At 35.3% G+C, this 15,721-nt stretch overlaps 1 protein-coding gene across 2 annotated transcripts in view; it reads right to left on the reverse strand.

The window, feature by feature from the left end:
• Vps11 (vacuolar protein sorting 11) overlaps positions 1–15,424 on the reverse strand; it is a 47,456-nt gene extending 32,032 nt beyond the window's left edge. For both annotated transcript variants that reach the window (XM_069849527.1, XM_069849528.1), the window contains exons 1-7: positions 15,094–15,424; positions 14,019–14,087; positions 13,763–13,936; positions 11,857–12,055; positions 8,567–8,733; positions 7,586–7,675; positions 3,484–3,641 (exon numbers count right to left, since the gene is read on the reverse strand). In XM_069849527.1, coding sequence (XP_069705628.1) covers positions 3,484–3,641; positions 7,586–7,675; positions 8,567–8,733; positions 11,857–12,055; positions 13,763–13,936; positions 14,019–14,087; positions 15,094–15,108 — 872 coding nt within the window. In that variant the 5' untranslated portion in view covers positions 15,109–15,424. The remainder of the gene's footprint in view (positions 1–3,483; positions 3,642–7,585; positions 7,676–8,566; positions 8,734–11,856; positions 12,056–13,762; positions 13,937–14,018; positions 14,088–15,093) is intronic.
• Between the last annotated feature and the right edge of the window lie 297 nt (positions 15,425–15,721).

Here is a 15,721-nt window from a genome sequence, read left to right on the forward strand (position 1 = left end):
CATTTAAAGTAAATCTAATTTGTATCTTAACCCTAAGTTCGAACTAAAACCCACAAGTATGACATGTTCATACCTGCACAAGTATCTTTCAGCACTACACTTATTTCGCTGTTAACTCACTCACTGCACTGGAACTACGACACATTTCACTGATTCTATCCTGATTTCACTAGCACTTCAAAAATATTTCACTGTTCAAATACTTTGCACTTCACTTAAACAACACACTTCACTGACACATCACACTTCACTGACACAACACACTTCTTCACTGATACAACACTTCAAATAACAAAATATCAATTACACCCTTTAAATAGTGTGTATACTAATACTACCGTCTATTAGTAAAGTCCTTAAGCCTATTTTTAAATACATTTTTGGTTATCAAATACATTTTTGGCAAAGATGTAACCATTATAACAGAACAAGTTATCAACATGAAAGCAAGACTAATGTTTCATAATAATAAAACGTGAAAACAGGGGAAACACTGACCAAACCTCATAATTTCACATTCATTCATAGTTTTCTGCCCAAGGACAAGTCTTTCACTGCGAACCCTGCATCCTCCAATCCTTCCTATTTTCTGCCTTCTTCTTTGCCTCCACATATGATCCATATATCTTAATGTCGTCTATCATCTGATATCTTCTTCTGCCCCAAACCCTTCTCCTGTCCACCATTCCTTCCAGTGCATCCTTCAGCAGACAGTTTCTTCTCGGCCAGTGACTCAACCACTAATTTCGCATAATACTCGTACTACAGTATTTTTAAATATTTTTTATGCTCGACCATGCCGAAATGTAGTAATTATACACCTGGTAGCAGATCTTTAATGCATGTCATTAAAGTACACCTACTCATTAAAGGTCAGGTCTTTCAGCCAATGACGACTCAGGTTACAACTGTTCAGCCAATGACAGGTCAGCTTTCTACCGTTATAAAACCGCAAGTATCGATTATTCTCGGATATGTAATCGAAAGAGAATTAGCGAAAAGTCATGGAGGCTGGAAATCCAATACTGTCGCAGAAGGTTATGTTCTGTTACTATAATAATTAGCGTTAATTGTAAATAATACTCAAATAAATTCAATTTGTCATCTCGTTTTTCAATGTCTAATTTAATTTGAATGTTATCTCTGTAGGTTCTTATGGCCTAGCAAGGTCAATGTGGACATCTGTTCCTCGGAAAAAATCAATATTTTCGCGTCTGCGCACATCTCACAACATACGGGACATTGGTCAAGGTCAGATACAAAGAAAATTAATAATATCAAGTTAGAAATATGGTCAAGCATAAAAAGTCGTATGAAACTCGCCTATAATGGTAATTAAGAAACCCGTATGAAAATTATGAAACGAGCGCAAGCGAATTTCATAAATATCCACACTCGCTTCTTAATTACCTTCATTATAGGCTCGTTGCATAATGTACTATTATCATTTATTTAACAATAGTGTATTAATTATTATTTACTTATTTATTTATTTATTTATTTAATACTTTACACTTGAGCTACATTAGGCATTGCAGCCCGAAAGAGCAGAAGCTCATGCTCGGGCGCAGTTCAGATCAGTTATACAAAATATATCACAAAATTAAGAGAGTTCATTGAGCACAATAGCATTAATAAATGGTAAAATAATACAGCATGTAATAATAGGGTCTATATACAAATAGAAAATACAAAAGTACATAAATATTAGGGTATCAATTTTTAACTCAATTAGCTTAAACAATTAAATAATTAATCTGATTTGTTTCTTAAATCTATGTGTGTTAAGTGTACTTAGCTCAGGGTAAGCTCGAATTAATTCATTATATTGTGACAGTGACGTGAGATTCGAACTCACGACCAGCGTCCCACAAGAAAGCAGATCGAGCGGGCTTCACGGAGCACTGATGGACGGCGCGCGGCGGGGAAGGGGGAAAGGGCCTACGCGGCGAGAGAGTGGAGAGAGAGTGCGCGCGCAACTGCTGCGTATGGAGTAAAGGGGGGGGCGGACCCTCCCGACTCTTCGAGAAGTCCGTCGAAGTGGAGATATCCAGATAATTCTCTGCACACCTGTAGAAATTTCTCGCAACTATGATTTCGCTATAAAAGAAGAAACGCCAGCGAACTCGAGCAGTTTTCAGTTTATTCAGCCATTCAGTGAGTAAGCCAGAGCAAGCAAGCAAGCCAGTATTGTGTACTGGAGTTCGACTCGAGTGTGCGTCCGCAACTGTATCAGCATCCGAAGGCCTGAGTTCGAGTGCAGTGGACCGCAGTTGGAGGGACCTGAGTTCGAGTGCAGTGGACCACAGTTGGAGGGACCCGAGTTCGAGTACAGTGAACTGTCTCTGAAGGTCTGTGGTTCGAGATACTGTGAACTCGAGTGACTGAGATAGAAGAACTGTGAACTGAGAACTGATAGTTCTGATTTGTAAATAGTGCTTTGTAAATATTAGTTAAGATTAACAGTTCATTGTTGTTCGTAATAGTCCAAGTAAATTGTCATTGCTGTCAGTGGAGTGCTATAACGAATACTGTGTTGAGTGAAACTTCTATTGTTGACGAGAGCGTTTAAGGTGAATTGTAGAAAGGAATTATTGTTGGAAGAATAAAATCCTATTGTTGAGTTGAAATAAAATTCACAATATATTTTGGGTCCAAAATTTCTGCTGTGTTTTAAATCAGCAGTTGTGTAGCATTTCGGAGTATTTAGAAAGAAACTGTAATTTTGTCTCATATGGTATTCGTGAGGATCAAATTTAAATTTATTGTGGTTTTTATGGAAGTAAATCAGCAATGTTTGTTTATAAATTTGTTCTAGATTTGATACACCAAATTCCTGAAAAATTAATTTTGTTGGGTAATCAAACGGTTTATATAGACAAATTTTGGTAATTCTTTTTTTGGAGCAAATTTAAAGGATGGAGAGTCGATTTTGCCATTCCTCTCCAACCTAAAATATCATACTGAATTATTGATTGAAACAGAGCTAAGTACGCAGTACGCAGTATTAGGTTATGTAATGTCAATTGAATTGGTGACAGTGGGATAGTATTTGGCGAGATGAGTCTGATTTGCCATGACATTACTTGGTATTCACCTTACAGTTGCAGAATACCCAATAATTTTCACACAAACATGAAATGGTCTTTATTTGAAATCAAAAGCATAACAGTGACTCAGTCAAAATGAGGTGTAACAATTTGTTTTTAATTCTGCTTCTTATATGAAATGAAAATATATAGTCATTATGATCGTCAGAGTAATTAATTATCACTTACAGAAAATATTTTGAAATTTCTCTGAAGAATGATCAAAATAAATTTGAGATGTACAACTCAATAAAGAGCTATTCTCGAAAATCCACAAGCTGTACAATGAAGTGTCGTGTTAATGAATATGCCTGAGGAAGTCTAGGTGGTATAGTGTATTCAGAACTCTGCATAAGCCTTCTCAAGGATTCTTTCACTTCGTTTCTATACTTACTTAGTGGTTGTAGTTGGGACAGTCGTAGTAGCTCGAGTAACAGTCTTTGTATCTTTGGCAATAATAACAAGGTAACTCCGGAACCATTGCAGCATTATCTTCTGTCCTTCCACAGCATAACATGGCCCACGACCATCTGGAGTATAGCAGTACACTGCCTGAAATAATCAATCACCTTATGTTTACTTTGAAACGTTCTCAGAGAGCTGCATTAATATATTAATTTATCACTATTCAACTGTTTAATTTTCCAATTTGAAACTAATATGCTTGTTAACACGTAATTTACTGTTTCAGCTCAATATTTTCAAATTGTGGGTTGTGTCATACTTTGTTATCATGACAGACAGCTGAATAATGTTGCAATATTTGCATTACTGACAAGCAAACCTTCAAAAACCTGTCGTGTAGAATTTTCCATTCGAATTTTGTATGCAGGAAAGTCTTGTAAAGATAAAGTTTATAACAACAAATGAACTTTTAATAAAAACTGCAAAGCCCTCTAAATGGAGGCTGAAAATTTTGAAGATAACTTGGGTAATCCTTTCAATTGGTGCTTATGGCAAGTAAGAGGTGCACATTTCTTTAATGAGTCAAATTCAGATAATCGAAGCAATAAAGCTGAATGAAGGTGGGAAGGAACTGTATTCTTTGCTAGCTAATATGTATATGTTTGTATTTCTGCCAGTAGAATATTTCCTGCTGTTGCAAATGTAAGATTTAATTGTGTCTTATCCATTTAGTCAATTGTTAAATCCATTAAATGTTCTTCTTGCCGCGAAATACTTTATGTGCGAAAAATGTCAAAGAAATTACAGTTAACTTTGTACAAATTATCAAATGAGAGAAAATGTAAATTTAATTAAACTCTGTAAAGTAATTTCAGATGAGGATACTAATTCTTTAAAATTCAATAATAATGATGGTTTTTACTACTTACTTAATATTGTGTTATGACTTTCATATTTCAGAAAAAAAAATGTAATATAAGATTCTTCAGCTTAAATTAAAACTGAAGGACAACCTATTTTTAATTATTTTTGTACCTCTAACTTAAATAATATCAGACCATGTTTGTAATTTTATTTTTCCAAATAAAAACATGTATAATTTGATGAAATTTTTTTGTGTATTGATTTTATGCTACATCTGTGACACCATTTTGTAAACATAATACCTGGGTATATTAATATTCAGTTGATGCAGTACACTTCCTTATTTCCTGCATGTACACTTTGTCAATAAGAATCTATCTTCGTAGTGTACCCAGCTATTTGCTGACAACACGTGTTCCACTATGTTTCACTATGAATTTCCTCTTCTTACAAATGATGAGTAAAAACACGATGCTGGTTGTATATTTCAGCAGCCACATTCCAAAGATGAGTTGTATTCAGAATATATTGGAGAGAATTGTCCAAGGTTACAGGGATTGCAGATTTTAGATTAGTTCTATGGATGTTTGTGACAGGGCAGTTTAAGAGGATATGTTCCAAATCTTCTTCGTTATTGTTGCACCAGCAACAACTACTAGAATCTTGTCAATAAGAAGAGTACTCAACAATTTTTTAGAAATATTTTTACCTCCTTAAAAAGGGGCCTCGCAGTTTTGGTCACAACCTAATTTTTTATAAGTCTTTTCTTTACATGACTTTTGCATGTACAAAATCTGAACAAGAATTTCAACACAACACTGATAACAGTTCCCTTGCGAGGACATCAAGATCCAAAACTGCAGTAGCAGCAACAGTGGCAGTTGCGACAATAGCAGGGGTAGTATAAAAGGCGTGTAGCAGAGTTAATGGATTTGGCTCTTTATGTAGGGTTTGGAATTGAACGGGTTACATCAGCTTCTTGTCTATGCGGATGACGTGAATATGTTAGGAGAAAATACACAAACGATTAGGGAAAACACGGAAATTTTACTTGAAGCAAGTAGAGCGATCGGTTTGGAAGTAAATCCCGAAAAGACAAAGTATATGATTATGTCTCGTGACCAGAATATTGTACGAAATGGAAATATAAAAATTGGAGATTTATCCTTCGAAGAGGTGGAAAAATTCAAATATCTTGGAGCAACAGTAACAAATATAAATGACACTCGGGAGGAAATTAAACGCAGAATAAATATGGGAAATGCGTGTTATTATTCGGTTGAGAAGCTCTTATCATCCAGTCTGCTGTCCAAAAATCTGAAAGTTAGAATTTATAAAACAGTTATATTACCGGTTCTTCTGTATGGTTGTGAAACTTGGACTCTCACTCTGAGAGAGGAACATAGGTTCAGGGTGTTTGAGAATAAGGTGCTAAGGAAAATATTTGGGGCTAAGCGGGATGAAGTTACAGGAGAATGAAGAAAGTTACACAACACAGAACTGCACGCATTGTATTCTTCACCTGACATAATTAGGAACATAAAATCGAGACGTTTGAGATGGGCAGGGCATGTAGCACGTATGGGCGAATCCAGAAATGCATATAGAGTGTTAGTTGGGAGACCGGAGGGAAAAAGACCTTTAGGGAGGCCGAGACGTAGATGGGAGGATAATATTAAAATGGATTTGAGGGAGGTGGGGTATGATGATAGAGACTGGATTAATCTTGCACAGGATAGGGACCGCTGGCGGGCTTATGTGAGGGCGGCAATGAACCTTCGGGTTCCTTAAAAGCCATTTGTAAGTAAGTAAGTAAGGCTCTTTATGTAACTATGTAGCCTTTCATAACATTTCAAGCTGTTTGAGAGAATGGGAATATGCTTACCACTGTAGCCCTTCCTAATACTATTTTTGAGCACAGGCCAGAATTGTAAATAGCTTCACCTGGAAAACTGTATATTTTCCAAGACTAAAGTTAATGTTTGTTGTTGGAGTTAAGACTATATGTGTTAACACTAGGCTATCTTTCTACACGAGAGCCACTTGCAAACCAGATTAGATGCTCCTGGACATCTTTTATTATTTGTCTCTGAAGTTAGTCAGTTCTAGGCCCAAGCTGAATCTCAAATAATCAATCAAAATAATACTTTGTCGTCATAAGATCTGATCTCAGTTCACCAATTCTAAGTTTTTCATAACAGCATCTGTTATTAGAGTATGTCCACTTCTTCAACTATCTGTACATAATTAATAATCAATAAGTTGTTAGTCTTGCAGTGGTGGCAGTCCAAACAGAATTTCTACTGCAGCTGCAAGTCTGCTTTTAAAAGCTCCCTTAGTGCACAGATAGGCAAATCTTTACAGGCTCGCCAGTTTAGTTACCATAGTGAGTGGTTTATAGTGTTTTGGACATCACACCAAAATGCCATGGTCCACATACAGTCAGACAACTGCAACAGTTAGCCACTTGCATGTCTGAAGCTTTGAACCCCTGCTACTTTAAATTAAGTTTGCCCCCCCCCCCTTCTTTAAGCTATTTGATATAGGTTTGCATTGGAAGAAAGTTATTTCCAGCTTTTTTCCTAACTCCTAGATATAAAAGACTTTTACACTAAACTGAATTCATGTTTGAGCAAAACAATCATGACAAACAACTGGCCCCATTGAAACACAAAACTGCCTTTTAAACAAAATTAAACTAACACTGGTACTATATTTCAGTAATATACACAATGATACCTGGCAATGATGTTACGCACAACTTATGCACATGTACATATTTTTCATGACCATTTCACTGATGCTATTCCATTTTTTTAAGGCAGTTATTAACGACGCTGTATCAACTATTAGGTTATTTAATGTCGAAATTGGTGATAGCGAGATGGTATATGAAGAGATGAGGCCGAGGATTCACTATGAATTACCTAATATTCGCCTTACAGTTGCAGGAACTTCGGAAAAAACCCTACCATGTAATCAGTTCAAGCTGTTTTGAACTCATACCCAAGTCTTGGATCAACAGGCAAATGTGCCCACTATCTCAGTTATGCTATCACATTCTACAACACTGATAACTGCTGATGAGCAAACACATTCGTCTCAGCAGTGGACTAATTTCCACATTTCAATAAACTAAATAAAGGAATAAATTTTATTCAACGAAATAATCAATGTTCTAGATCCAATTATAACGTAAAGAGTAGCTGCTATCCATTGTAACTTACATCATTTCTCCCAATCATGAAGTGACTGTCCTGCATGGATTCAGCTAGTACTGAGCAACGTCGAGCACAGCCCATGCCATCTAGGTGAATCTGAAAATATAAGACTTATTCAAGCACTTATTTAAGCAATACACTCATACTGGACACAACAGACAATGGGAAGAATAAATATAAGAAAAAACTTTATATTATTATACTGTGATAAAAGGAAAATATGTATTCTAGCCCACAAATAATTTAGAATAAAAAATTAAGAGTACAAGCATTTGCTTTATATATTATTGATACAATGGAACTAAATAGCACAACAACGTGGGAAGACAATGGTTGAAAAAAAGAAAATGTGTAAAGATAGAGAGATTTGGAAGAGATGGATGGAGAGAGGTGAACCCGACGCCTAACAGAAGAAGAAGAAGAAGATACAACGGAACTAAAAGAAATTAACAATTCACAATGAAGATTTTGGTAATCAGGGTATCCTTCCAAGCTGCATCTTATAACATTCATTTAATCACATAAAAAAATTCCAATTAATGACTTTCTGATACGGTATTATGTTGATCCAAATGACAGTAGGACGACAGTGAACTGTATAACTGCTGTCAGAATCCATGGATTTTAGTAAAGTACTGCAATTAAACAATTGTTATTTCATTTCAGTGTGCCAAGGATAGGATTATTTCAAATAAAACTCATATATTTTCAATATTGTAAAAGGAAAAGACTTTGTAAAAATATTACCTGGGCAATCCCTGTAAATCCCAAAGTACGAAACTTAGCTTATTATATGAACTTTAAGACTTAAACAGATATGTGTAATTAATTTTGCACAAATTGACAATTTGTGCTATAATATAAGATTAGTCAGGAGCATCATACATTACTGTACACTATAAGAAACCTGCTGATTCAGACATTAGCAGCAATCTAAGATGCCCTAATGTCTACTCGTCTCATAAGAATCTTATAAAAATCAAATACCTTTTGTTCTTTGTCCTTCACTGCGATGTTATATAGATACACATTGTTCAATGTTGCGACAAACAGATAGGTTAATTTTGCCGTTGTTCGAAAGGCCAATCCAGTGACAGGAGAATTTCCATCCTTCAATACTTTTTGTTTGTTTGTGCGTTCTCTTGTAATATCACCTGAAAATAAACATTATATGAATAAATAAATATTGCCCTCGCATTAAGGAAAACTAACATGAGCCATAGAAAAAAAGCCCTAGATTGGAACCCTCAAGGAGTAAAGAAAAAGTCGACTGAGGAATACATGGAGCAGGACAGTGGAAGAGGAGATTGTTGGAAATGGGAACGACCCAGGGAGAAATGAAAACAATGGCAGTGAAGAGAACAAAATGCAGACATTTGACAGATTAACTATGCTCTAAGGGAGAAAACTGAATTACGATTATGTAAAAATACATCATCATCATCATCATCATCATCATCATCATCATCATTATCCTCTTATCATGTCCTCCTTTCAGAAGGTCGATTCCAAATATGCCTCCATTCGTCTCTGTCTTCCCAAGCTTTTTTACTATTTCATTCCATTTATATCCCCGCTCTTGTAAGCTCTTCTGGATTTGAACTATCCATCTTTCCCATGGTCTTTCTATTGGTCGTCTTCCTTTAACTTTTAAATTTAATATTCTCTTTGGCAGCCTTTCCCTTTCTATTCTTTTAAGGTGTCCAAACCATTGTAATCTCTTATTTTCTAATTGTTGTTAATTTTTTAATCTTCAGAGTTTCCCTAATTATGTAATTTCGTATCCTGTCTCTTCATGTCTTTTGTACAATACCTCGCAGAATTTTCATCTCTGAGGCTTGAATTCTGCTCAGATCTTTTCTGGTGTATGTTCAGGTTTCTCAAGCATATGTCAAAATTAGCTTGAAATATATTTTATACATTGCCATTTTGCTCTTTAAGGGTACATCTTTATTCCAAATTAAATGTTTGGTTAAATTGTATACATTTGAACTTTTCTGTATTCTTTTGCTAATTTCATGTTGTATTTTTCCAGTTGAAGTAATTTCTGTTCCCAAATAGATAAACTTCTCTGCCTTTTTCAAATTTGTGCCTGATAACGCCCTTCTTTAAAGCTAAAATTTTAATATCTTATTTCAAAGAGAATCTCACTAGTTTCGAAATTATTCTTCAGTAAAACTACTTATGACAGCAAGAAATTTCCTCTCCTAAATACAATATCTAGACGAGTGAAACATAGACAGTAATTAGAGATTTAACTTAGAAAAGTATTAGAAACTTATCAGAGTCAGCAAAACCAATTGCAATCATTAAAATTTGTATACAGAGTTCCATATGCGTTCAGACTAAGACTGGTCTTTTTATGTCTTAAGATTACTGACTAAAATATTAAAACTGCTGCATTTTCTACACTTGAAATAGCTTCACTACATATTCAAAATAAAAAGTGCCTACCTGTATCGAACTCTTTTAGTCAGCTATTTAACGACACTGTATTAATTACTACACTATTTAGCATCATTCAGCGCCGAAATTGGTGATATTGAGATAGTATTTTGCTAGAGGCCAAGGATATGCCTTAGTGTTACATGACATTCGCCTTAGAGCTGGGGAAAACCTCGGAAAAAACCCAATCATGTAATCAGCCCAAGCTGGAATCGAACTCAAGCCCAAGCGAGTTATAGATTAGCAGGCAAACATGCTTACAGCCTGAGCTACACGAATGAATTGACATCTTCAATTATGTGTGTGTTTGTATAATGCTCAATATTTAACAGTGAAGTCATTCTCCTTCTTGTTTCCCAATATTTAGATGTAAGGTCCATAAAATTTTCCAGATTCACAGATATTTAGATGTTTCATGTCCATGGCATCTTCTTTATTGCACAATGTTTTGTAAGACAGTCATGACCAGTAATCAGTCTGAACATGGCCACAGCAGGTTTTCGTGGTAGATCAGGAATGGATTTTAAATCTTGTAGCAAATGGTTCCATTTTGAATTTTGATGTTCACTTGGAGAATTAGTGTGGTAATTGCTGTTAATTTTCCTTTTGATAACTCGTTTTATGGACTCATATGAAAAACTGTAGTTCTTTTTTACGTTTATTCTAGTTCCTTTCTTGGCCAACATATCAGCTTTCTCATTACCATATATTCCACAATGGGCTAGGATCCATTGGAGAACTAAGGTCTTATTCAAATTTTGAATCTGCCTTAACATACAATGGATAACTTTAATTTTTTCTCTTCTCTTCTTCTTCTTCCATTCAAGTATTAGGCCATATGGCCTGTTACGATCTCACAGTTGAATTTTCAATCCAGTGCTTAATTTTTTTTGATTTAGCAAAAGTAGTTGTACAATATGGACAAGTAACACCTGCTCCAGCTCCTTCATCTGGATTCATGAGTGAGCCATCAGTGTAAAAATGTAATCAATCATCCTGTGGGTATCTTGTGTTAAGAGTCTGAAGAGTAATGAATTCTGCTATTTCTGAGTGAGGATCACTTTCGTGGAAGGTTTCATCTAGATCGAGATGAAATGGAGGAAATTATTAACATTCCTACTAACTACATCCATTGTCCTATTTATGTGATTAAAATATGTTGGAACTAAAATACTATATCTACAAGCTGGATTACAAGCTTTAGATGTGTATTCATTAATTCTGTAACAAAATCATTATAGTAAATACCAACACAATAAAACCTATTTTAACGAAAACTATTGGGGACTAATTATTTTTTCCTCAAATGCGGGTTTTCCTTAAAAAGAGGATCTCATTTAATATAAGCAAGAAAGGGCTGCAGGCAGAAACTGAAATACCCTTAGGCCACTTGACTACTTCATATTTATAAATTCTTAATATCCATTAATATTGTTATTAGCAGCAAACACACTTTAAGAAACTACTGCAAACACAAAGTATGATATTTAAAAAAAATGACAATAACATATTTTTAAGTACTGTAATTACATGTACAATTTTCGTATGCAAACACAATAACATAGACTGCAGGGAATGCACCTTTCACAGAAACTGATCACAAACAATTTGAAATAGCTTCAAAATTTTGCTAAACAAGTTATGCATTCGAAAATCCATTCAAAAGTATTCTTTAAAATGGAATTTCTTAAAAGCACAAATCAATTACATTGCTTTCATAGTAGTTCTACCGGGACTTTTGAATCATTTCTTAAAAATGGAAACATTAAAACAAGGTCTTACTGTACCTACTATATTTTTTCGTAACCTAGAAAAATCATATTAAGTCTTACCTCTGTAGAGTAATATGGACCCATCACCAAACCCAACAGCCATAAGATTCAGGTTATCATGAACTGAGAGGGCAGTGGCAGGACTTGGCTTATTATTAGGGATGGCACGGGAAATCCGCACACACATTGGATGTCCCTGCTTATCAAGCTTTTCCAAATTCCATACCTTCACAACCGGATTCACCCCAGGTTCATCTTCCTATAATGAAATTACAGAAACAGTTTTTACTCTACTTCACATCTTCTCTGCATTATACATATATCTTGCCCATTATAAGGAATACAGTTATTGTGTAAAAGCAAGGAATCAACAGGAGCACAGTTTCACTATGCTGCGTACCTTTACAAAGAACTACGTGTGGGTGAGATCACCTTTCGACAGGTGCATAGCTTTACCATGCTGCTTATCTTTACATAGAACTATGTGTCGGTGGTGCGAGAAATGAAATGAGATTGTGTTCGTATTTATCATTGTTGGGCAACAATTCTACAGATTCAATGGAATCATACACAGCAAGACAAGAACAAGGAGAAGACATGGGAAACAAGGGAATATAAGGAGAACAAGGTAAATACAAGAAGAACAAAGGGAATACAAAGAGAACAAGGGAATGACAAGGAGAACAAGGGGAAGACATGGAGAACAAGGGGAAGACATGGAGAACAAGGGGAAGACATGGAGAAGGGAAAAACATGTAGAACAAGGGGAACACACAGAGAACAAGAGCAAGACAAGGAGAACAAGGGGAGGACAAGAGAAATACAAGGAGAAGTAGGTGAATATAGGGAGAACAAGGGGATGACAAGAAGAACAAGGAAAAAACAGGAAGAACAAGATGAATACAAGGACTGCCAGGGTAATACAAGGAGAAATAGGTGAATACAAGGAAGAGAGTTGGGGGAAGGGAAGGAGAACAAGGGCAGGGGTGTGTGTGTGTCTTTGTGCGTGCGTGCGTTAATGTTTTCAACATGCATGTCATAGCCTGTTAAATCGAGATGTTTTTATTTTTCCGTACAGAGTATCTGAAAACTTGAGGCAGCATTATATCGGAAATTGTACTAGTTTCGACCAGTAAAGTAATGAAAATATTGTGAAGCTGCAAAAATTATGCTTAAGATTCAGACGTAAATACGTATTCACTATGTTTCTGTCCATCCATCAGGTAAGAAACGAGTAACAATATAAGGAGTAAAAAAGTACAATTTTTAAAAGAATAAAATTTATATTATATGCACACTATTAAATAAATAAATAAATTGCTAACTTTCTAAGCATTTTCTGTTACTTGACACGAATTTAAAATCTAGTGACGAAAAAACATCTACTAAGTCTGCAAGAAAATATGTAGTAGAAGAGAATATACAGGGACTAGCCATACAAGGAAATGTTCGGCAAATTGATATCATTGCCATTAGCTATCAATGTCAATTAATTCGTAGCTATTATTTTTCTCCCTGTATATGGCATTCAAATTTTTCTGATGATACAATTATTCCTTGCTTAACTGCAAATGAGCATGTATGCTATTTAGGTGTACATTTTTCTGACATTTTATAATAATATTCGATTCCCTAACTGTTTCAAATGTTAAATCTTTTTACCTTTTAGGTATATTTTCAAAATTATGTATAATACGCTTTGTCAAACCTGGCAACCTTTTCATAAAGGAAGCTTAATTGTTGTTGTTGTTGGCCATCTAACAAGAAGGTGTGTTGAAATGGCAACTAAAAGATGAATTTTTCTGTGAAATACCAGTAGTCATCACAGAAAGATAGGCCTATATTACAATTTGGAACCTATACAATGCATTAAATCCTCATGTAATGAGAACTATTACCAATTATAATAAATATGTTGTCTAAGAAACAAACGTCTTTCATTTTTATAAAATATCAACAAACTCACCCCAACTGTGACAAGCAGAGCGATATGATGAAGCTGTTCTGCTAATGTCACATTCAATTCATAGGCTCTAAATGTAGTCACTTGAAATAATCGACTCACAAGATGGACATTCCCTTCTGTATCACCGAATACCAGATGACCATGGCCACTTGTTGCAATGCTCACCTTGGCATCCTAAAAAAGGTATGACAATGCACTGTAAAATTCTAAATTTTGTTAATCGGATTTAACACAAATTAATTCAGAAGTAACTTACTTTAAGTGTTTCAGCAATTTTTCCAGAGTCGACATCCTTGTTCAGTTCAAAGAAATTGAAACGTCTCCACTGAAAAAAAAAATATATATACATCAGATTCACATCAACGCTGCACGGTGTTTGGCAGGAAAGAAAGGAATAAAAAGAGAAGTCACATGGATCCCCGTGAGAGAGTAGAATCCGCTCTTGGTGCCTAGTCCTATGACTAGCATGAAATTTTCGTAATGTCACTAATTAAAGTTAGAGTTCTAAACAGCTGAAGGTGTATAAGCGAAGTACGAGAATTAACTCAACGCTAGTTTTGCCACAATTAATTTGTGCTATATTAGTCCAAGCAGATTAGGGCCTATCTGTTTATAAGAGTTAGTCCACAACACTTCCATTAATATTGTCCGTTTTTGTACGTACATTTAAGAAAATGTACAGGTACAAGAACAGAATGTTAAAAAATTGTTGGGAGTTATTGGCAGAGGTAGGAGAATCTCATGGAGTGTAAAAATAACAAAAGAACTACAATATTGCATGTTCAACTGCGTCAAATACATAATCCTTACAATCCTCGTCTCCTGTCACTTACCCATCTAACCTACTCTAACCTTGTCATAGTCCTCGGCCTCCTATTATTTAGCTATCGGCGTATGTGCCAACATCGTGCCGAAGATCCACTATTTTAAAATGATGGTAACAAACTAGAACTCGGCTCTTCAAGCGAAAATTGTTTAATAGCTTTTATAACAAACTATTAGATATGAAAAGTGTATTATATAAACAAACCTGTGTATACCAAAAAGTGTAAAAGAGATGGGCCAGAAAGTACAATTTTTTTTATATTTTCCCGTGCGCCTCAATTATGTCCACTATATCCTGAATGGGAAGGGAATATATGTCATTACCAAAAATGTATAAAGCATATTATAAACGCACAAGTATTTACGTTGATACATAGGCCTAAGTAATAGTCAACAGTTTGTTTCCCAAATCCAGCCTTCCAAATTGCACTGGTGCCTAAACTTCAGTAAGTACTATGCATTAAGTGCAACATTCCAATTTGAGGATACTATTAATCAATACGTACCTCAAGAAATGCCATAGCTCAATCGTAAGACCGTTTCTCTACTAAATTTTAGGTTAGCATTGACAGTTGGCCAAATTTTATGCAACGAATTAAATTGAATGTGTAAAATATGGATTGAATGACAAACATGTAGCTCAAATATTTAATAACTAAATGCACGGTTAATGTCATTCAATAATACTTGTACAATAACATTAATGACAATCACTCGCACCGACTCCATTACAGATTCCTCCCACTACTCGCTATGACGTTTACATAGCAGCCAACAGTCGCCTTCAAATGATAAATATATACCAACGAATAGGGATAATTCCCTATACGATGTGCTGTCCACCATTTTACAATCAGCTGGCTGAATTGCAGTTTTTTTCGATCCGCTTTTTGCTGCAGCAAGGCATGAAGCGCTTAAAAAAATGCACGAAACATTGCGAGGCGCTGTTTTCGTTGTTAACTTCAAATTCCACTTCTTAACAGCCTCCTGTCTCACGTCCTTTGCTCTGTAATTTGTGTGTTTGAGACTGAAGAAGACACGTTTTTCATTTGTCAACGACGGCATTGCATGTTCCAAGTCGTTTTTAAATTCAATAGGAATGTCTTCAATGCTTATTGGAAACATTCTTAAAAA

This window comes from Periplaneta americana, chromosome 16 (genome assembly GCF_040183065.1).
Source record: "Periplaneta americana isolate PAMFEO1 chromosome 16, P.americana_PAMFEO1_priV1, whole genome shotgun sequence".
NCBI lineage: Eukaryota > Metazoa > Arthropoda > Insecta > Blattodea > Blattidae > Periplaneta > Periplaneta americana.